Source organism: Acyrthosiphon pisum, chromosome A1, assembly GCF_005508785.2.
Source record: "Acyrthosiphon pisum isolate AL4f chromosome A1, pea_aphid_22Mar2018_4r6ur, whole genome shotgun sequence".
Lineage (NCBI taxonomy): Eukaryota > Metazoa > Arthropoda > Insecta > Hemiptera > Aphididae > Acyrthosiphon > Acyrthosiphon pisum.
Genome location: NC_042494.1, coordinates 93856591 through 93881387, shown reverse-complemented (window position 1 = coordinate 93881387; position 24797 = coordinate 93856591). Strand labels below are relative to the sequence as shown.

The window sequence follows — 24797 nt, the reverse complement described above, 5'->3', positions numbered from 1 at the left end:
TCACGATTTTTTTAAAAGTAAGAGGTTCTAAATCACCAAAAATTAAATTATAAACACAATTTAATCAAATTGAAAACGCTCGGTTAATGAAACAAATTATTAACAATACATTAGTATGAAAAGATTTTAATTAAATTAATAGTATACCTAATAATTATCACATTTATCCATATTCAACAGAATTTTACGATCAAAATACAGATTTCGATGTTTCATAATTATTTTATTGTTAGAAGATTGGTAGCAATGAGAAAGCATTATTCTGAAAAGAATTCAGCTAACAATAAAAATAATAAATAAGAATGAAAAAATTCTGATTAAATATATTTTTTTTTTTTTAGGATGAAAAGGTTCTAATATTGTAGAACCATTTCATACTAAACATTTTATAATTTGTTTTCTATTAATTTGTATACCGACCAATACAGCAAATTATTATTATAACTATACAAGTTGCTTGCCTTAGAACTTAAATATTCAAAACATTTTGTTCAAGGAGTAAAATATTTTGAACTCAAACCTTAAAATTGCTCTCCTGGACAATTTCATAAAAACGATTTAGAACCTTTTCATTCTAGACCCACAATTAGTGTGAATGAGAAAATTGTACAGAAATTATAACGATTTCTGCTGCACACGACAACGGTGTATACAAATCATATTATTTGTGTTAACCACAACTACAACCCATCGATGCAAGGCCGTATATGAGTGGGTTCCAGGGCATCTGGACTCCTCGAATTGCTTTCAATATCTTATTTTTAACCAAAAATATCAAAACCTAAATTCAATTAAATTACAATATTATACATGTTTTGGACCCCCCGAAAAAAATGTCTGGATACAGCCTTGCATCGATGAATTCGTTTCGATAATGGTCCGTCACATCGTAAAGTGTAAACGGTGATTGAATATTATTCGCGTCGTTATATATTATATCACACCGTGCCGTCGCGTGGTCCCGCCAGATAATAATAATATTATTATTATAAACATAATGGAATTCGGCAATACAATGGCCGATAAACGGTTTTGCGACGATATAATAATAATAATTATTATTATTATTATTATTATTATTATCATCATCACCGGAGGTGTATTCTCGAATTTCATCAAAAATATAGATTTCCGGCCCACTCGCGTACCTATACGCGTTCCGAATAATATAAATTATAATAACCACACGCATTTCGTTTAATGCGCGCTATATTATATACGAGTACTTGATCACAATAATTCGTACGGTTCCGAATATAGACCGTATAAACGAATACAATACCCCGGTCACTAGACCAGTGTGTATATGACGTATGAAACTTGAATTTTACGGATTTAGACGAGTCCCCGGCGATTTCAACGATCAAAACATAATAATATTGCGCCAACAACAATCGATGTCGCCGTGTAGTGCACACTGCACGTAGAGTGCCATTATTATAAAACAGTTAAGTCTCCCGTCCTGATTTCATAGTCCGACGAGTCCGCGGTGTTTTTTTAAATTAATTATTGACGAAATATGTTTTGTTTGTTGATTATAATATTATCCCGTTAAACCGGTCCGTGCCAAGGCAGTCATTAGGCATCATTCAGTGGCGTGTAACATAAAGTCCAATCGTTTCTCAGTCAACACCTTATAAATATGGGTTGGCGGGTATTGATGGAAGAAAAATAGGACATTTTATAGGTCGGTATAATAGTATTAAGAGGGGTAGGTCACCATAAATGATTTGAGCAACACCAATTTTTTGCATGATGCAGGCCACTGGGGATCGTACATCTTAGTTCATGATTTTTATTCCATCAAAACAATAAGACTCTACTAAATAATTTAGTTAATCAAAACCGCTTTAAGAAGTGTGTGAAAAACGTTAAGCTACAAAACACCATAATGTGATACCATAAAACATCATAAAAAAAAAACTTCTCCGCTCGAAAAACACTAGACAACGAAAATAATAAATAAATGAGTTACAAATTTTTGAATTTCACAAACAAATAATAAATATTAATTTAAGTATAAACGAGTACGGAGAAATATTACACCTGCTCGGAATTATTATAATATGCGTAGAATTGAAAAAAAAAATAATTTTTAGGTATACAAATTACCAATTATTAACTTAACCATGAAAATGTATGGAATTTGACATCCCTTTGTCTGGAAAAACGAAATTTTTTGGAATTCAAATAGTAAAAACATTTGTTATCAAATATCGTTCTATTTTTTTAAGTTTCTAAATTAGAAAGTCATTTACAGAATGTAAATTAGATACTAAAAAACATTTGCATTTCAAACTAACTACTTGATTATATTAATTCCATCTTTCTTTAACACTATCACAAAAATACAAAACAATGAATAATTTAAACGTATTTATTGTAACAGAGATGAAATTAAATTTATAGATGGAACAAAGCAACATAATATAATAATATAATCTATTGATTTTAATACTATTTTCTCTGTTTTTATTAGATAATATTTTGTAATAGTATTTCTGCAATTTTTTCCCAGTTATGATGCCAAGTATCTTACATGTATATCGTATATTTAGGGACACATACAATTCTTAAAATTCAAAAAGATTCATTCGTTATTTTTTTTGACAACGTGACATAAATTCTATAAGAGTATAAAATTTAAAATATATATTTGACCGAATCAAATATATCTATATTCTTTAAAAAATATACGAACATATATTTTGTACTTAACACTGAAGTGACAATGTTGCTTATTAATCATTCTTGTGAGTATTCAAAACAATGTTTGTTTTGCATTTCTATCGAATAAATTGAAAGCCGCATTGTACTTGTACCAGTAGGTAGTTATTTATATCGAATTATCCATAAGTTAAAAAAAGAAAACGAAAATCGACAATAAATAAATAATTAGTATAGAATTTAGTTATGTTTCATAATTGATAGCTACCACGTTTAATAAGTTCGTATTTATTCAAAGTTAAGTATGTGTTTAATGTTTTTATTTTTACAGTAATCACTAGCATCAAGTACATCGAGCTCTAACTTATCTCGTGCTCTATTGCCACGAACTGTCTACAAGAGTAGGGAAAGAGTTATTTCATAAACGAGTTAAGACTTAAGAGATACTCGTTAAATACAAGTAACTACATAAGTAATCGTTAAACAAGAATTTATGAAATTCGAAATTCAAAATTTGTATGGTAAATTATTCGTGTGACAGCTTTAACGGGCATGGACATACTTTGGTGCACATCAATTTTGTTAAAATTGTGACACTATTAAAACCCCGTGTCACAATATGTAATAATACAAAAATTACAATGGCATTATATTATCTACAGCAAGAACATAGAAAAAAAAAATCAACCGAAAACACTCTAAGAGAATGTATAGCTGTACATATTATTATATTAATGCATTTTAAGAACACATAAAATGCTAGAATAAGAGTAACTTTAATGTACCTACTTGGATAATTTGTTTTTTTATTATTATTATTGTAAAAAAAAAGTATTTAGATAATCGCGCAAATTAAAAACATTACTCAAAGCATTAAACTTTCGACGTAAAAACCATCTGTGAGTATTTGTTTTTTTTCTTTTCAATGTGCCGGATAACTGAAAAAACACCGCAGTTTTACGTTCTTAATTAAAACGTCGGCGGCTCGAAACAATTTTCTAGACCACAAAAACGAAAAACTTTCATCTTGCGCCAGTTTTTAACACAGTTTGCCAGCGCACTTCATCGCACAACAAAAACGCTTAAACAATGTCGAAACATCGGTGTCACGAACGAACGCGATGACTATCACGATTATTTAGCTTTAACCAGCGTTTGGAGCATAATAAATTTCAAATTGAATGCACTCTCACATTTGCATACATACCCATTTACATTCAAATTGAATGCGAAGTGCATTAAAAATTTATTTTTAAAAACCATACGTCGCCGTTCGTGTTCGTTTTTACTCAAACCGTGTTATAAATAATAAACGAACGAAATACACGGTTTTTGTTCTAAACCGTGAAATAATTAATAAAAAAATAATAATATATAAAAAAATAATATCGTAATATTATAATGAATAATTCGATTTACAATATAACATTGGTTTTTATTCACGTTGTAAAATGTTTTATTTAAAACTGGTCGCGGGGGGGGGGGGGGGGGGGGGCTGTACGATTCAACAATCGTTATGAACAGACGAAGTCACCTGAAACAAATCTGCATGTCTATAGCGTCAAAGCCTCAGAAGAGTGGCAAAAGCGTGCAATACATTTATTATATATATATATTTTGTACAACTATACCTACTGCTGGAATAGTTCATAAAGAAAACATTTCCAGAATAATATATAGAACAATACGAATTGTATGATATAATATTATTTTGAGTTTAAAAATGAATTCGTTTCTTATATTCACGTTTGCGAATAAAACGAACCAGACGCACGTCCTCTGTCTCGTCGTTCATTATTTATGAATTGAATGCATTCGAGAGTGCAATCGTTGAAAAAAAATAATAAAAAAAAACCAACGCTTTCGTTTGTATATTATGCACTCCCTTTCGAACGCAGTAATTTTCAAGCCCCGCGTGCGTTTTTTCATGCCTAACCCACGACGTCACATGCACTACATTATACAGGGTGTGTGTGTCGTCTCGGATCTATGTAACAATATCGTGAACGCGTTATGTGAGTGTAGCTAAAGTGGAAAAACCAATGAATTAGCCCGGGCTGTATACCTTCCTACGTATTTTATCATAATATTATGGGTGCCCCGCACACGGCCGGGTTTACCGTCAAAGGTTTCGCGACGAACGTTTACGTCGGTACTGCAGGTGGTGGTGGGAGGGGGGTGAAACTTTTAACGATAAAACCCTGCACCTCCTAGTTGGTCATTAAGCGCTCGACCCCAATTAGTATATATCGTGCGGGGAGGGTGGCGCTGACCGAACCGAGAAAACCCCTCGACCGGACGGTCGGTCGGACGACGTCGATGACGTAAAGAGCAGGCCCAGGCTTGGTAAATATCGGAGCCACGTGCGAAATGTTTTTTGCGGGGCCTATTTAGTGGTTGTTAGCCGTTGTTTATTTCTCTGGAACCTCAGGGATAGTTCGATTTTAGGCCTACTGATGAATCTGAATCATTAGTTGAATACACAATTATATTATGAACCATATGGGCCCATATATGAACAAAATTCGTTTACACGGTCTGATTATAACTCGCTCAATTTCGGTGTTGGAATAAAAACACCTATTGCAAAATCAAAATATTTTAATATTTTAAAGGGCAAGACGGTGAATTTTTTAAAAAAAAAAACCAATTTTTAAAAGTCAAAGTTTATTTAAAAATGTTTAGGTCTTCGCTATTTTTAAACGATATATAATGAACTTTATATTGGGAATATTAAAACGCACAGTCTTGCCCTCAGAAATATTCAATTTTATAACAGATACCGTTACTCTATAGAACCAAAATGGAGCGAGTTCTACTTAGACTGCGTAAAGGCCTTTTGTTTATGTCGTATGTGTCGTATTTACGGGTATGAATAAATGAGTCGAGCCACACTGCCCATACCTACCCGTTTACGAAGGACGAGTAAGAACCGAGGTGTGTTGATACATCTTGTAAAAACGTATCCGTTTTTGACGAATAGTATGATATGGTGACCAAATCCATCTGTTTTTAATCCGTATTAAATTAATATCCGATAATTTATTTTTGCATCAGCACGCGGCCCTCGGGGCTTTTCAATGCACGGAGGGGCCCTGTGCCACTGCACAACTCAAACCGCCTTCGTCCAGAGAGTGTAGCGAAGAAAATCGTAATAAATTTTTTTTCGCTCTTATTTTTTCAGAAAAATACAACCCTCAGCAGCAGAAGAAACAGGTGTCCGATTTTTTGGTCAGGCCGTTTTTCGACACGTCCGTGTCGTCCAACATCACCACGCAACTGGGCGGCCACGCTTACATGCCGTGCAGGGTCAAGCAGCTGGGCAACAAATCGGTGAGTGTGCATACGATTTATAATTATTATTATTATTAAAATCAAACCGATCCGTTTGCTTTCGTGTTGATGATATAACAAAAAACCGGCAAAGTTCGAGTCGGACTCGCGCACGACGGATTCCGTACCATCATCAGCTATAAACATGTTGGCAACACTGCTCGTATTCAAAATTCTATGATTTTTAGTATTTGTTGTTATAGCGGTAACAGAAATACATAATCTGTGAAAATTTCAACTTTCTAACTTTCATGGTTCATGAGATACAGCCTGGTGACAGACGGACGGACGGACAAGTCTTAGTAATAGGGTCCCGTTTTACCGTACGGAACCCTATAGGGTTTTTTTTATAAAAACGAACGAACCCGCATCATTTCTGTTTTAAACTATTTTCCAGACATCGATCAATTAATAATCTACATGATAATAATATTATAATATCCATTTGTAATAATGGTTTTTTTTTTTTAAAAACTATTTATTTCGTTCGGATTAAAATGGAAACAAGGGTTGTTTCGATCACTGCACTAGAATAATGTCGAATGTAAATTACAAAAACATTCAATTGCATTTCACAATAATAAAATTGTATTATAAAATGTAAGTACCTATATCAATCGTTGAGGAGTCTTCATAAAATCTGAAATTAATTAACGTTTTGTGCGTAACTGATCAGACCTTCCGAGTATAACACCATATATCCAGTCGGGTAGAGGTTTTGATCGACAAAAATTATGTGAAAACCCTGCAGTTTTATAGTTGCATTCTACCCGCGGTGGATGTTCGTCCTCGCTGAGAGAAAGAGTGGATACTGAAAACTGAACCATTCGTTCTCCTCCGCTGTCCTACGCATATATACGGAAAAATTAATCGCTAAATCATTGTACAAAACCACTCGATCAGAGCGGTTTATTGCGTTCTATAATATCTGTAAGAGCTATTTATAATAGATAATGAAAAATTAAATACAGTCATCGGTCATCGCAGTACTTACAAGAAACACGAGGTTTCTGCACATTATTATACGTCATGATACATAGCCCGTATATCTGCATCCGATACTGATCTCAAAACAGCCGCAAAATATTATATCATAGTCACAAAAAGGTCGTAAATTGGAGCGTTTCTCTTACGGAAAGGACGCATAGGCATTATACAAATATAATATACTTCCCCAAGTGGGATGAGCGTGAGGTATTACAGACGAACGTGCGAAAATCTATCCCCGCACGTTCGTTATAAAACATGAACTTCAAATAATATACGTAACACATTATAGTGATGTTAAAAATAACGGATGTATCTACGGACAAATCAGTGACTGTATTATCCAAAATCGCCCAGTTGGAAAGATTCCCAATACAGTCGCCGGTCATCTCAGTACTCTTAAAAAAACACGCGATGAACATTAAGCACTGTACCTATAATAATGCGTCATCATAATTGCGTAGCTCGAATATTAGAAAAATACACAATGTCATAATTTGTTATGTCATAATTTTACCGAACGAAAAGGTCCTAAATGGAAACGTTTCTCACGCGGGAATCATGGGAATAGCTACTACCTAATATAATACACATTGCCCCGAGTGGGATAAGAGTGAGGCGTATTACCAGTGGCGGACCGAATTGAAATTTAAAATGACGCATTTTTATAATTAAGTACTTACCACCGTCACCCTGCATGTAAATAAAATGTGGCCGAAAGAGTCAAGAATGGCACCACTCCCTTTGAAAAGTTAACGCAGCTGTGTGAAAATTGAGCCCTTCAGCCCGCCACTGCGCATTACAGACGGATGTGCGGCGCTAAATCAATCATACGGCGTATTCGGACTATATATGAGCTCTATAATAACAATAATAATATAATATCATTACATTATATGCATAACAACGTAACACTGTTATAATATTATTATAGTGACGTAGTTGAAAACAACAATACGGACGTGTGCGGATTTCGCAGTCGGCGCGGAACGGTTTGTTCCCGAGATCGACGGCCTCGCGAAATACAGAGCGGGACGTCCGAAAAACTCGTTTCGGGATAAACGACAACCCGGAATGCGTGTTATATACTTTTCCGGATATAACGACCGCAAATTTCGCGAGTGCAGCGGACGCGAAACGACGGGCGGGCCCCGCGCAGTAAATTAAAACGCTCGAAACAATGTGCGTTGCTCGAGCTTTGGCCGTTATTCCGAATCGAACGTGAAGGGAATTCGATTAGCTGCGGCGTATAATATAGATAAACTGTGCGTATATATATAATATAGGTACCAATAATAGACTATATAACGTTACCCGACGGAACGTTTTTACAGCGTCGGATGCGGATACGATATTCAAGTATATACGACATAGGTATATATATATATATATATGTGTGTATAGAGAGAGAGAGAGACGACCTAATACGATTGTATATTTACAGAACGATTTGTCGGTTTTTGTATTAAACAACGCCGCAGGTAAATGTTCTATAGAAAATTGTAGAGAAAAAATGTATATCGTTGCGACTCGGGTTCGTGGAAAACTTTTCGCAAAATGTCGCGCAACGCGACTTTTTAATCCCGGAGACTATTTTTATTCAGCACCTCGTGTGTCATGTGTAATAAACCATTACTTTAGAAGACGACACCAGTAATATAATAGTTTTAAACATTGATCATGTCAACTACTGACCGTAGCGAATCATCAAGTCGTAAATTTCTGAATTCGTTTCCCAACAGCTTTTCTCGAGCATTGGATTTTAATAATTTTTAGACGATATTATTCTTTGATTTCAAATTTTATTTTGATATAATTCTATAAAAATTAATTGTATTTTTGGATGTTAACACTTGAAACGATATTATACGCCTATATCGATCAATACTGATCAATTTATCTGTGAATGTAATTTTTAATCGCAGCGTTATAAATTTATGACCGTAGATTTTTATTCGATGACTACACGAAACCAGCGCACTATTCGTCATTAAAAATTCAATTTTATTCTTGTATTTTTATATTGATGTTTGAAATAACAACTGAGCATAAAAACGATAATACGTTGTATTCTACTTTTGAGCAACGTTTTAATGACATTCGATAAAATCACAATGTGTTAGTAAATTAAAATTTACATCGGTCCATTTTTGACATCAATTCGATTAATGTTATGTCTTGTAGATTTTTTAACGACGACTGGCAGATTTTTTGATGCGATTTCTTTTCTGTCAAAATTACTCCTTCTAAGCATATATATATATATATATATTATATTGAATGATCATTAAAATTGCAATATTAATATTTTTTTCGAACGTGAGCTTGCAGAATACTAGCTGGTCCCTTCGGGATGCCTTTCGAATATCTACGAGGTTTTAATGATTTTAACTATACAGTATTGTCAAGTCGTATTTTTATAATTAGCGAAATAAATTAATGAATGGAAGGGACCAATGAGGTGTACCTTGCGTTGGCGAATGCGATAACTCGATGTTTTTTGTTTAAAGGTGTATTTTCTAAATTTATTCGTCCGGTATCGGCGGCCTCGGCCTTGTAGGCAACCGCCACCACGGTCTCACGGTTGGTAAATGTGTTCACGAATTACTCACACAGAAGCATATAGAATAATATGAATAGCGGAGGTGTGACTCTCTGTGAGAGACTGTACATAACTATTGCCTCTGCCACTTGCCACGAGTTCGGATGACCGTTCTGACCTTTGGGAACAAATTGAGTTTAGACGTGATAAATAATTTACTTAGGTTTTCGATGTTAACGCCAACAGTGTTCCTTCTGCTAGATTTTGAAAGAAAAAATTTTATATTATAATATATACGACACGGCGGAGGAGTCTCTGCAGGGGTATTCGTCGTGCACACGATATGCATAAAGGACTTAGAGAATGATACGAAATTCTCGGCTCCTCGTAAATGTTATACCAGAACCGCTACTGGTTTATACATACACGACCATGGACCATGGTGACGGTCTACGGTAATTGTAGGCGCGATTGTGTACACGTAATATTATGCTTTTATTGCGACGACGTTGGCGCGACGAAAATTCGCAGAAGACGAGGCAATTTTCTATTTACGACCGGTCTGCCGCCGTGGCTTCGGGTGGAATCGTAAAAACTCACGCCTGGGCTTTGCCACACGTCCACCGCACGAACACGAGATTGCACTACGACGGATATACGGTCAGGGGGAGTGGAGAGGATAAAATAATAAAATAAATAACTGGGCGACAAAGACGAGTGAAAAGTTTCCTTCCCCCCAAGAACACCCCTCTCCGAACATGGTGCGTTATAAATAATGTACATATATATACATTGTATTACATATATATATATTTTGTTTGTAGCGCAATATTGTTAAGCCTCTTCGCCGTCGCAGGGGTGGTTTTTACACGATAGTTATTTAATCAACGTTCCCCTTGGCCATGGGGCACTAAATAAAATTACCTTTTCCTCCTCGGCCGGCGCAGCACAAATGACCGGCCAGCGATGTGAGCGAATTGACGGTTTAAAAATATGTACTCCTACAAGTATAGTATATTATTATGTGTGTGTGTGTGTATGTGTCTCTCTCTACGAGTTCGTCTGCGGAGGGTTCTAGAGGTCTAGCCGGCGGGGTGCAGGCGACTGGCGATCGGCGTGTGGTGGGAGGGCGGCGACGGGACGGGGACATTGTAAAAATGAATCCGGGGGACCGTTAAGTTTGCCGAATAGTAACGCGCCCCATTTAAACTCGTGTTATTGTCGTGAAAAGCACGGGGTAAAAAAATAACCCACCTTTATACTTTATTGTTATTTCTTTCCCCGCCACCACTACCCGATCACGACCCACTCGCCGAAAATCCATTAACTCACAGTTACTACCATAAGCCGCCGTCGCCGCCACTCTCTCCCCTCAAGAAAAACATATCGTGGAAATTTCCTAAAAATACCCAAACGAGTCGGAATAAAATGTACGTGACATAATGACATACGCAGCTATATATATATATATATATATAGTAGTGCAGCGGTACACGCTCGTTTTGAAGAAGAACGAGATTAAGTTTTTTTTAAATAAATTCACGTAGCAAATTTTCAGACTGAATAACGAATATTTGAGTTTTTATCGAATTCCAATTCGTTTTTTATCCCATAAAAAAAAAATCGCACAATTCACTTTATGCACCCAAAACGAATACCAATGTACCACTATAGGTCCTAACCTACCCGATGACGTGTATAAACCATAACATGGCGTTGTTATTTTTTCGAAAACATTTTACGGTAGGTACGACACTACGACGTCTCTAAAGTTTTATAATAACAATATTATTATAGTTAAAACGTCTGAACGTTTTCACGTAAAATCCGAACGCGTCCATTGTCCATTTTACCTACCATTGTATTTTTCAATATACAATACTACTGTCTTGCGTTTCGTTTCGCAAACCCATCGGCGACCAAACACAATACTACTATGATACGTCTTTTGTTTTTAACGTCGGTCGAACACGTTATGCAGCCGTTTCGGTACGAATATTACAATATTAATATCGTTGCGGATAAAACCGTCGTGTCCGACTCTAATAATATAGAATGGAAATGACGTCTCGGCGGTAATGGAATTATACAATGTAATTGCACACGTCGAATAATAATTCGCCAAATGTGGCCAATTGTACTTAAACTGCATTAAGTCATAAATCTTCTTGCGGAATATCAAATTACCACTCCACTTATGCAGTTAGCACACAATGGCCGTTAAGAGCCACCATAATGGACCGAATAATGGCTAATCGATACACGTACAGGTTGCTGAATATTGGCATAGTGCGCAATAACATAATAATAATATAATGGTTTATAATTAAAACCGAACCCATTTTCGAATGATTAAACGACAAACGTTATGCTATTAGGTATATAGGTGGGGGTGTTTGTAGAAGAAGTATCGATGACAGATGCTGGCTATAATTGCACGGAAAAATATTGATTACACATACGCAGTGTTGGGAAATATCTAGATAAGTTATCTAGATAAATTTCTACTCAGTTATCTTTATCTTCATCTACATAAAATTCTAGTTATCTATGAGTACTTATCTAGATAATTTATTTAAATAAACTAAAAAAAAATTTGAAAATTTAAAATATTTTCATTATTTTACTTTACATTTTTCTTTTTTTCATCTATTACATAGAAAACACGTTTAGTAATATGCATTATAATACAATAATTTTAATATTTATTAATATTCATTGTTAGTCTAGAGTTTTACATCGTAAACAATGAGAAAACCCAAAAATAGAAATATGTAATGAGCATGTAGTAGGTAAGATTGTAAGAACAACTAATAATAGCAAAAGCAAAAACAGATTATCCCTGCTACCCGCCAGCCACCACCGAATAATGATGGTCTCATAAGCTGATACCCGTTTCATAGAAATGTGTACAAAGTATGAAAAATAATTATTGTCTTAAACCGACAAAAATAAACCAGCATTCATGGATATTGGACTCACAAGCATAATAAATAATAATATTATAATAATTGTAATTTATAACAATTTAATATTTATAAAACCCTATTAGAATTTCCGGTATTTCAGTTATCGCTTAACCGATCTGTACGATCTCTGTCCTCTGCTTTAAACAATTTTAAATTATGTATTTGTTTTTACCTGTATACTCAAGTAGGTATCCTGAATATTTTCAAAATTAAACATGAAATTATTTCATAAGTCATATTTATCTAGATAAAAATTTACTAATTTTTATCTTTATCTAGATAAAATTTAGTATAATTATCTTTATCTGTATCTAGATAAAAATGATTACAGTCATCTTTATCTTTATCTATATAAATTATTAGTTATCTATTCCCAACACTGCTCATACGCCAGAAACGAATAACTCGTTAGAACATTTTCAGACAGATATCATTTTTTATTAACAAATAAACTTACTCTCTAGAAAAGTAAAATAATTACAATACACTTATGAATTACACAACCGAGAACCGGGCATAATCGTTTTCATTCCACGATTTAAATATCACGATATTAATTGTGAATAAAAATATAATATAATAACAGCACCGTCTCTCCCATTGTATTCATTTAATATTAAATAAAATAAATAAAACCGTGAAATTATCATAACTAAATGCAATACTAACGATTCACTAAAGTACCCTCAAATTAATTTAAAAGCATATTTAGGTTTTTTTTTTGTCATATTAATAAATTATTTTTTTCCTACACATTTCTGTTTCATACTGCAGTGGCACCCCGCCAGCGGAACTTTTTATCTTTACCTATACCCAAGTTTTAATTTCACATTTCGTTACCTCCCCGGACAACCCTCTCTCTGGCGAGCATGCCAAGTTTATTTCGATCTCTCGGTTATTTTATTAATTAAAAACATAAACCTGGATTATAAATGGGAAATCGCAATAATTTCACTTTGTTATTTTTATAATAATATTATAGTTTATTATTTTATCGAGTTCACTTTGATTCAATATAAAATATCCTACTTGCATTGTGTTGCAGGTTTCATGGATACGGCGGCGGGACTCGCACATACTCACCATCGATTGGCTGTTGTTCATCGCCGACGATAGGTTCCGAATATTTCTGGTCGAGCCAACGTGCACGTGGACGTTGCAGATAAAATATGTGCAGCCCAGGGACGCTGGCATTTACGAATGTCAAATAAATACATCGCCTAAAATGAGCCATTTGGTTCAGCTCAATGTCGTAGGTAAGTACCACAACAACGCCTATCGAGTAAAACTATATCCCTGTAAAAAAAAAAAATAAAAACAATATTTTGACTTTATATAATATCATGCGTGTGACGTTTATAAATGTTCGAACGTCGTAATTTGTGACTGTTTCGAAAATAAGGACCGATAAAATGTAATAAAAATGTAATAATATGTGTGCGCGCGAATACAATACGTACCCCCGATATCAGTAATTGTTAATTACATTTCAACGGCATAATCGTTATACAATTTACATAATAATAATAATAATATAGTCTGATCGAATTTAATTAAAAGTCAAAACCATACATCGTATAATAAAGTGTAATAAATTATTATACCGTTAATTACGACTAAATACGAGTTTACACTCATTTTCTAAATTGGAGTTACATAATAATATTATATTCAAAACCAAAATTTGATCCCGTTACATTTGTCGAAAAGAAAATTACATTTATATTTAAAATTACGCTTTGTGTAAAACTGTAAACTATTTCCGTATTACTTTTAAATTTACACAAATATCAGTTAAAATGCATTTAAAAATATGTGGGTGTCAATACCGACGGTGTGAAATATTACCTATAGGCACTTTTTCCGGCTCTAGGTCAGGACGGGGCAATATTATGTTAAATACCTGGGATAAAAAATTTAAAAATTAATCAATATACATTTTTATATCGTGTTTGACCTAGATAGCCTTGTCCAATCATTAATTATAATAGATATTAAATTAATCCATATTATTGAACATGAAATATGTATAGCTAAAATGTAAGATGCTTACACAATTTTATCTACCTATACTTGTTAATAAAATGTGCAAACTGTATTTACCAGAAAGTACTTGCCCTTAGTCCACTACAACTAAATTACATTTCCACAAAATTGCTTAAAATAAACCTTTGAATAAACACAGGTAAATTAGAGGTATACGTCATGTATTAAAAAAAATTATAAATAATTTAATCAAGCTTTAGTTAGCATCTAACATTGCAACAGTTTTCCTCGTAACTTCAGTTAGCCCCAACGACCATCTTTGACGAATTTACTTAGAACGCAATAATTATTTTGTACAAAACAGATAATTCCAATGAAATGTAATAATTTATAATTCCTGTACTCTGTAATACAGGTACATAATACATTATGTTTAAAAAAAAAAAATATATTTTTTTTGAACGATTAACTCGTGTCGTATATTGTAGACAGTCGTCAGTATAATATTATTTAATATACATAAAATATAGGTGGGAATATTTCAAACTATAGAATATGGACATAGGTCAGGTGAAGCAAAATGTGCTGAAGCAACAATGATATTTTACTTTATAACATCGCCGTACGCGCAGGCACGGTCAGTCCCGTTGTCGCTGAGTAATTCGCCGAGGACGTAGGTACGACGATTGTGCGTGTGAAACGACAGTCGTAGTACGGGCTAAGTGTTTTGAATAAGTGAATTATTTATGTTTTTTTTACAATTTTAATTTAAATGTTTCCGACCTGTAAAATGATATGTTTTGTTTGAATAGTCACACGATTCTACCGTACTCCTTGAATCTGATCTGTAACCGTTTGATTTATGGCCGTTGACGATTTGAGGTTTAAACGGTGAAGGTAGTCCTCCGTTAATTGTATTATTTCAATCTGATCTGTAACCGGTTAATTTATGGTCGTTGAAGATTGGAAGTCTAAACAGTTAGGTGGCGATATCGATTTATCTAGAGAGCCAAACTGTAACCAGTTAATTTATGGTCTTCTGGTAACTCGAGTGTCGATAGAGGTATATCACCGACACTCGTGTGTCGTTATGATATCATAATGTCACGTGAATATCTAAAACCCGACAACTCTCACAATATTATAATGGCATTACACTTAAATATAACCGTTGAAATAAAAATTGCGATTCGACGTCTAATCACACCGATACCTACCCGTTTCAGTGCCAAAGATCGAGATCATGGGCGAGTCGGACATACACGTGATGGAGGGCAGCTCGGTGAGCCTGAAGTGCGTGATTCGGCAGAGCGTCCGGGACCCGGACTACATATTCTGGTACCAGAACAACAAGCGGGTGCTGGACTACGGCAAGGGCGCCAAGGTGATCAGCAGCGAAAGGTTGGACGCCAACACGATGGTGGCCACGTTGACCATCAACAACGCGGTTCTGCACGACTCGGGCAACTACACGTGTCAGCCGTCTAACTTGGACTCGGCCAGCGCGTACCTGCACGTCTTGAACGGTACGCGACATGATACGATTCCATACGATTGTTGATTGTTATTTTTTGTATTTTTTATTTAATGAATTTACCGGTGGTGTTGAATTGAGTCCATGCTACTTTTGTGTGTTTGAATCGAGTCCTGCTTATTGTCTTAATATCTTTTAATTGAGTCCGTATAGAGAAAATGTCATAACTGCCTATTATAGCTGGTGGTGACCTTTAACCTTGCACGTTATATTACACATAATTATTGTTATTTTTTATTAATTGACTCTTTATACTTATTATTATTATTATGAATAACAAAAAAACAGTGTAAACAATCACAAACATTTTTTGGATGATTACTTGACCAACCTCCACGTGGTGTGTCCTGGGTAATGCTAAAAGGCCGAAAGGACTCAACTCGAAAAACCTGCAATATTGGTCGGACTCAACTCCGATAATCCAAAAGTATTTTCGGGACTCAATTCAATGTTATCCGAATTTACGTTGGATTTCGTCGGTTACCCTGAGGCCGTTATAACGTTTTGTAGGGGGGTCGCGGTTGGGGTTTTGGAAACACGTATATAACATGTACGTGGGGGGACGATCCATCACTAGAAACCCGGGTGGTCACCCATCCAGGAGTTAGCCAATGCTCGGCCGCAACACACATCAGTGGCAATGCGGCCCACCCCCACCAATTAATTATTACATCACTTAATAATATGATTTTGAGATTATATTATTATATATTATCGACGTTCGCTGTCGTTTTTACCGATATCATTTATATTATAGCTGGTGCGTACCTCTCTTCGCAGAAAGAAAAAAAATTAACCAATTTTAATATCAGCTGCCACGAGCAGGCAGCCCGACCTATTCGGTTTAGATTTCATTCAAATCTAAGCAGTCTGTTGTTCTCCCGAAATCCCTTCACCGAAATGGCCATTATAATATTCACGAACGATTCGACTATACGTGCGATTCGTACTGCCTAAATATATATATATTATATATATAACCATGATCCCTCTGCTGTATTTGAAATGTTTGACTTAACAAATGCGTTTTTCGTTCCCCGCGAAATCGAATGGAAATAATTCAGACCAAATAAATCATAAGTTATAAGGTACAGATGTTAGGTTTCCCTGGGTTCGAGTTTTAGATTACACCGCTGGCATTTAATTACTCATAAATTATGAACAAATAAATAACATCATTGTAACTTACTCAAAACTATACGAATGCTATAAAAAAATTTAACAAACAACGAAAGCACTTAAAATGTCAAACTCCGCACACAAATCTTATTTAATATTTTTCTCCAGCCCGAAAACTATTTGAGTTATTATTTCTTTTAAATAATAAACGTTAGGAAAAGCGAGAAAAATATCTGTTAAAATAATATATTATTATAGTTTATTGGGATTCTTTAATTTCTAATGCGACTAGGTCTTACACTAAACGTGTTACGAGTGATTTGTAACCGAATTTAAATTGCGCTCAAATATCCAAAATATCCTAAGCAAACGTGTACTAATTTCAGTTAAAAATTATCTCATTATTCTTGATAATAATATTTTATGCAAAACTATCATTTTGCCGGCGCGGTATATAGGCAATATCGGTTCATCGGTGTCTAGGTATCTTTCAGAAGGTAATCGCGTGATTTAAAATATTACAAAATTGCGACATCTCGAAACCCCGAAATAGAAAAAGATACGACAACATCAATTATACAAAAAAAAATTATATCGACATTATTGTAGTTGTATTATATTATAAACAGAAAATTCACAATTAGGTTTTAACAATATCGAGAGAAAATGTAAATTTTACTGACGTACACGGTACACGATATTGATGTTTTCATAAATTATTATAACTGTTAAAATTACATTAATTTATGAGCGTGAAATCTTAGTGTCGTGTTGTCAATACGATAATAGAAAACACACACAAATCATTATTTAAAATAATCTAAAGGTATATTTAGAATATTAGTGCATACGCTGCATGCCTGCATTATTCTCTTATTTGTGCGTTATCCCATTTAAAGTAATAATATTATCATCGCATTGTTGAAGAGATATATAAAAAATTTATAAGAGTACAGCCTACTTACCTATACATGAACGATAAAATATTTAACGATCTGAATATAAACACAATATGTTTCAAATTACTCGTTTTCAATGCCATTTCTAATATCTCCTAATATAACGTCTTAATGAAAATGATTCGGTTATTATTAGGCGAAACTCGTTCCCACTCACCAGATTCTACACACCATTCGAATAATCGTCTAGACGATTTTTGTTTTAATCAATAGTTATAATATGATTTTGGAAATCGAGCTTATAACAGTTATTCGTACGACAATAGCGTTTAAAACAATTGCTTACATAATAACCGATAACTATCAAATTTAACCCAGTCTTATACAACGATTTATTTGAACAAATTAAATATTATCTTTATATTCCGTAAAGATTATGACCAACCTTGTTTTAAATGTAGCTTTCACGTTGTTGTATTTTTCTTAAGCACTTTTAATGCGTACAAATTGTGAATGATACAAATTGTCAAATTATAATGTTTATTTATTGTCATTGAAAGTTTTTAAAAAAACAAGAATGGTTTATTCCGTTAAGTAATTTATTAAGTGCGGTGTTTGCCATCTAAAACAATATTTTTTTTTATATGCGTACTGAAACATAAAAGGCACTTAAAAATGAATAATAATGCTTCCATTAATCATTGGATTTTCAAGTATATAATAAACAAATAACCATTAATTGTTCATGATATAATGTTTGTACGCATCGGAAATCGCTAAGAATGAAATAAAACGCGACTGCAGCGACGAAAAATGACTAAATAAAAACACTAAACAAAAGATATATTAGGTATAACATTGAATATTATGCTGTTTAATACATAATTCAAAGAGTGTCCTGTATTCAGGAATAATAATTATCAAACAATTTTCGATTTCAAAATATAAGAATCGTTTTGGGAGATGAATGTATAAAACCTGGATGCGCCGACGAGTTATTGACAAAATTTTTTTTTATTATCATTAAAATATTTTCTAGCAACGGTGCTCCTAAAAAAAATGCTCTGACGGTGAGTTTTCGACGAGGATTTTTGTACATAATATTACATCAGGACATATCTTTCCGTGAGTGACTGCATGGTAATTATTTACTACAACTACCAGTGGCGTGCCCAGGAAATTACAACGAGGATCGTAAAGAATCGTGGGGGGGTAGTACCGGAGACACAAATAAGAGGATTTAACCCCTCTCCCCACCAAGACCTGTGTATATTCGTATTATACGCAATAACGTTTCGTGTTGCCCTCGAGATCCGAGCCAAAACGATCAATCGACGGGGGAAACCGACGACTGCTGCGCAAAGCATATACCTATATTCCGTGTGTGTGTGTGTGTGTGTGTTGCAGTTGGGGGCAAACTTCTGAACCAAACGCCGTCGCAAGACACAATATTATCATATCAAAATAATTGTCGGCGCGCTTTAGTGTTTTAGTGAGGCGCAGGATGCGGCTTTATAATAATATAATATATACCTACCTACCTACCTATACGGTTTCGGGTGAGCGCAAAAATTAGTGCGACACCCAGTGATATTATACGGCAAGATGTGTTAATTAAATTTGCCATCGGGTAGGATTATATAAAAACGGTTGCCGTGAATACATTTCCATATTAAGTCGCGGCAAGAGACGAATGAGATGTGAGCGCGCTCGTAGGTGGTTGTGTGCACACGCGTACGTATAGAATATAATATTTTATATTATTATATTATTATTATCATAATGAGTACACAGTCGAAATTCACTCGGATCGTTCAAAAACTGTACGGTATTTCAAATATTCGTATACTGTCATTTCCTGTACCTACTCGATCACTCCCCTATGATTTTTACCGTCGACTCACCTACCTATGGTCTATGATAATAATTGTTACCGCACAAGACCGATCGACACCCAAAGCGTCATCGAATGTTGTTAATTTTGTTCAATTCGCTTAGTTTTTTAATTTTTTTTATTACGTGGCTAGGTAAATACTAAATTGTACGTATTATATGATACGAGTGGAAAATTAGCGTACATCCATTTAAAACGTATCAACACAACACGTTACGCTAGATAATGGTATTTTAGCCTTAAGCATATAAATAGCATCCAGGCCCCTGCAGGATATCAGTTTTATGAAAAAAAAAAAAAATCACTTCTTAAGATTACTTTATCGATTTTCCGTCCGAATTTTCGACTTCAACAAACTGCTCTTGCGATAGAAAATTTAATTTTAATACCTACTATAAAATTGCCAACTCATCGGATATTCGAAAATGTAAACACAATAAACGATTAATCTTATTCCGCTATACTAGGCTACTATAAAAACGCGAACATAGGAAATTATATCTTCTAAAAGTACTTCCGAGAGCTCATTAATATTCATATGATGGTATTCGCGACTGCTCCTGTAGTGTATAGAACTTTCAAAAAGTTAACTTGAAAATAATATTATACTCCGGTGCGTCGGTGTGATTCCTAAAGCATTTAAGTAATAAATAATAATCGGCGTGTTCCTTGATCTATAATTGAAAAAAAAAATGCGACGCTTAATTAAAAATAAACTTTTACCATACGACGCGAAATATACATTTTTAAAATCTACATAAATTACTTAAGTTTAGTATCTAATTTAACATGGAAGTTGGTTTTTTATAAATTAGTTGCTTCGAAATGAAACATTATTTTCTATGCAATTAGGTACATTAGGTATTTATAATATTAGAAATGTAGGTACATATTTTGAAATATGTAGGTAATCTATTAAGACTGTAGAATTTCTTTTGGTTTTTCGTGTGATTTAAAGTTTCTCGCTAAAAATGCAATGTAATTATATTTACATTTAAAATATAAACTTTAGTAATTTAATTTTCAAAAATAATAATAACTTGAAACTATGTTTGTACAAACATTACCTCGTTGATCCTGACGGCTAGTGTTTGTGATAAACTGTAAAAATTATATGAAAAACTTTCGTAAGACAGTACCTATACAAAATAAATTGGAACTGAAAATTATGTTTTTGTTCTTATAAGTCCAATAACAAAAAATGTTCGTGTAATCTCGACTTAAATTTTTTACCTTCAAATACCCATTCGTTATTTTGTATAATTCCTCGTAACAAGTTCGGGTTTTTCGAAACACTAATAAAGTTAAGCATGTATAGCTGCAGTATACTACACAACTTAAATTAATTTGGATTGGACTAAAGAGAAATGTGCTGAAAAACATCTAATACAGATTAGCGGAGAACAGCGTCACAATGAACTTAACGGGCGCGAACGCTCGATAAAATACTCAATTCCATCATATTTTCAATTTTTCGAGATTTTTTACGAACAGTACGAGGGAAGAGGGAAAATGATTATCGTCGAACAGAATCGCCGTAGCATTATATTATCTAAAACAATCCTCTTAAGCAAACGCGATTAAAACGTACATCTATTTAGGTACAGACAAACGCGTACTGCTGCGGGGAAGACTAAAAAAATAACTTTTCCCAGTCAGAGCTGACCACGGGTGGAGAGGGGATGAGTCAGTATAAATAATCGAAATAAAATATTATACGCCGCCGGTATGATAATAATATACAGCAGCCGTTATTCTGTGTATTTATACAATAGGTGTAACAGAAAGGCTTGACGGGAAAAAATTATATGATTAATAAATAATTTAAGAAATATACTCATGTCAGCAAATTCCCAAAAAAGAATATTTTAAAAAAGTTATCACGTTCCAAATTAATTTAATTAAACAAATATTGATATTTTAAAAAAATTCTAAGAAATAAACTACTTGACTTAGATAAATGTTTTTACCATCAAAATCGTTCTTATAATCAGATTCACAAATTTGCAGGCTATTATGAATATATCCAAACAAATTTAAATCAAATTTAAAATTCTTTATTTTAAATGTTAATAAATACAAATAAGTTTTGTATAATTCATGTATAGCGCAAGTGAATGTAAATTGTATGTAAAAAAAAAATTTAATTATCAATTAGAACAAAAGTTATTCTAAAAGTCAGTTCTATCTGTTACACTCTGTATATATAATATTACATCGAAGCCCTGAAATCAGCTGGTCTTACCGGACTCTGCGGTATTTTCTACGCACCCACATTTTACCCCCACTGTAAGTTATCGCCATAGCTTAAGACATTTTCCGTTTTCGTGTACAATCAGTCATGGAACACCGGTCCGTTTACAAGTAGTACAACACCGAAATTCGATCCGCTGTTGTGATCTTCTGCAAGTAATAACGACACGGCCCTTTTCCTCTCGACACGTCCCTCGAGTGATCACGGTACTTTGGACGCGGTAATCTGGAAAGAGTAGAGCAGTTGGGGAGGGGTTAGATGCTAATGAAAAATGGACAGTCCCTCTAAGTCTTAGAGTCTAAGACGTTTCAAAACATATCACTATAAATCACTTGTATATGCACATTGCACATGATATTAATCTACGTTCTATTTAAAATTTGATCTCATTCGTTATTTTTAAATTTGAAAATGTCATAACTACACTCATCTACTTCATAATAGGGAGATTTAAAACATATTATGAAGAAGGTGCGTAGATAACATTCTAAAACACAACACGGATAACCGGAATGATTTTCATCGTCCAAGTTATATACTATCGAAAATATAAGTAGGTAGTATAGGTATGCATATAATAATATAATAACTATACGATCAATCAGATTGTACTATAATGAGAAAAATATTTTATTCTTTGACACTCATCGTATTTACTGCGACAGCGTGAAAACCTTTAGCGGTGTATGTGGTGATCATCGTGAAAATGATGGGACGCGCTCTCAAAACGGCGGAAGGGCGCGGTGAGGGGTGGAATAGAATGACGAGCCGACCCCGAGCTCGGAAACGCAAGATTTGTTCTCTGTCCGCGAGTGTCGCCCAATCGTCTGACCTGAAACAATAATAATATAAAACATGATACTATACTACTATCATTGCCGCGTAGCCGAATAATAGTTGTACTATATAATCTGATCAGAAAAAATATTTTAGTCTTTGACACTCGTCGTATTTACTGCGGCAGCGTGGAAACCTTTCGCGGTGTATGTGGTGATCGTCGTGAAAACGACGAGACGCACTCTCAAAACGACGTGAGTGCGCGGTGAGGAGTGGAATAAAACGACGAGCCGACCCCGAGCTCGGGGTCGCGATATCCGTTTACTGTCCGCGAGTGTCGCCCACTCGTCTGAAACAATAATAAACGATATCATAAAATATAATACTTTTTATCATTATCACGTGGCTGAATAATTTTTTTAATAAAAAAATCTGTTTTTTTTTTGTTTTCCATGTCCGCCCTCGCAGGCGAACATCCGGCAGCCATACAGCGGGGACACAGTTCCGGCACTCAGATACCCATCCGCCTATTGGGGCCCCTGTCGGCCGTTTTGGGTCTCAGCTCCAGCCATTCGACGAGGGCCGCCCTGCTGACGACCGCGTTTGCCGTCGACCTGGCCGTCCGGACGCTGTACTCGATGATCGTCTAAACGGGCGGGAATCGATCGCGACGAGCCTGCGGTACAGCAGCCACCGCCGCCGCCGAACACGACTTACATACCAAATAATATTATTATTCAATGATGAAGAAAGAAAAATACCCTGTCCCCTGCCCCTGCCCCCCCACCCCACAAAAAATATTACACACCGTCGCCGACGGGAAAACCACGTCCGACGGCGTGCAGGAAAGGTTAGCGTCTGCAACGGAACGCGCCTAGTATAGGTAATAATGATAATAATATTATGTTACCGAAATACATTTTGCGCCGTACCACCGATATAGATAGCCCAAAGTCGATATGTTTGCGCTATTATAATAATAATTGTCGTTACAATATTATATTCATTATAATAATTATCGATTGTATTACAATGTATCCATTGTGATCACTAATATTATATTATTGTCGTGCTAATGAAATACCATGCGGTGGCGACGAGTCTGTGTCCTATAATATTATTATTATTATTATTATTATTATTATAATATTATACTCGAATCACGCAGGTGTCCGTCGGCGACGCGTTTTTTTCCGAACGTGTACAGTTTTTTACGTGTATTTACTATATTATAATATATTATTATAACTATCATTATTATTATTATTATTACTATGATTATTATTATTATTATTATTATTAATGGATGTCAAATTGTAAGAAAAAAGATTGAAAAAAGTTACTGATTAGCTTAAAAATAATGGTAAGAAAAAAAAAATGTTTATTTTTTTTTTTAATTATACCTATTACACCACCATAATATATTATAATATATATAAAGAATAATATTATACCTAATAATATATACGTATTGTGTTTGCAGCCAATCGACCAATGATGATATTATATTATGTGACGTTATTATGATGTAAACCTATTATATAATATTATTGTTGTTGTCATATATTGTACATTATAATAATAAAATTGTCGATAACCCCACAGACAAATGACGATCGCGTACAGTGATGTACTTTATCGGTCACCTGTAAGAGTTCGAAATTTGCTTATTGTTTTTGGTATACATATTTTTTCCAGACATTAAAAATGTCCGCGAAAATCAAATATATACGTCATATTATTCAAAAAAATTAACTTATAATACAATATAAAACCATAGGTTATAATTATTATTATTATTATTATTACTACTACTACTACTAAACTATTTTGCTC

General features: G+C 34.3%; 1 protein-coding gene across 1 annotated transcript in view; it reads left to right on the top strand.

The window, feature by feature from the left end:
- The window catches only part of LOC100166258 (zwei Ig domain protein zig-8-like), a 592102-nt gene extending 567834 nt beyond the window's left edge, over positions 1-24268 (top strand). The window contains exons 3-6 of the mRNA XM_029487817.1: positions 5852-6000; positions 13544-13754; positions 15711-16010; positions 23430-24268. Of these exons, the coding sequence (XP_029343677.1) occupies positions 5852-6000; positions 13544-13754; positions 15711-16010; positions 23430-23611 (842 nt within the window). The 3' untranslated portion in view covers positions 23612-24268. The remainder of the gene's footprint in view (positions 1-5851; positions 6001-13543; positions 13755-15710; positions 16011-23429) is intronic.
- Positions 24269-24797: the final 529 nt, after the last annotated feature.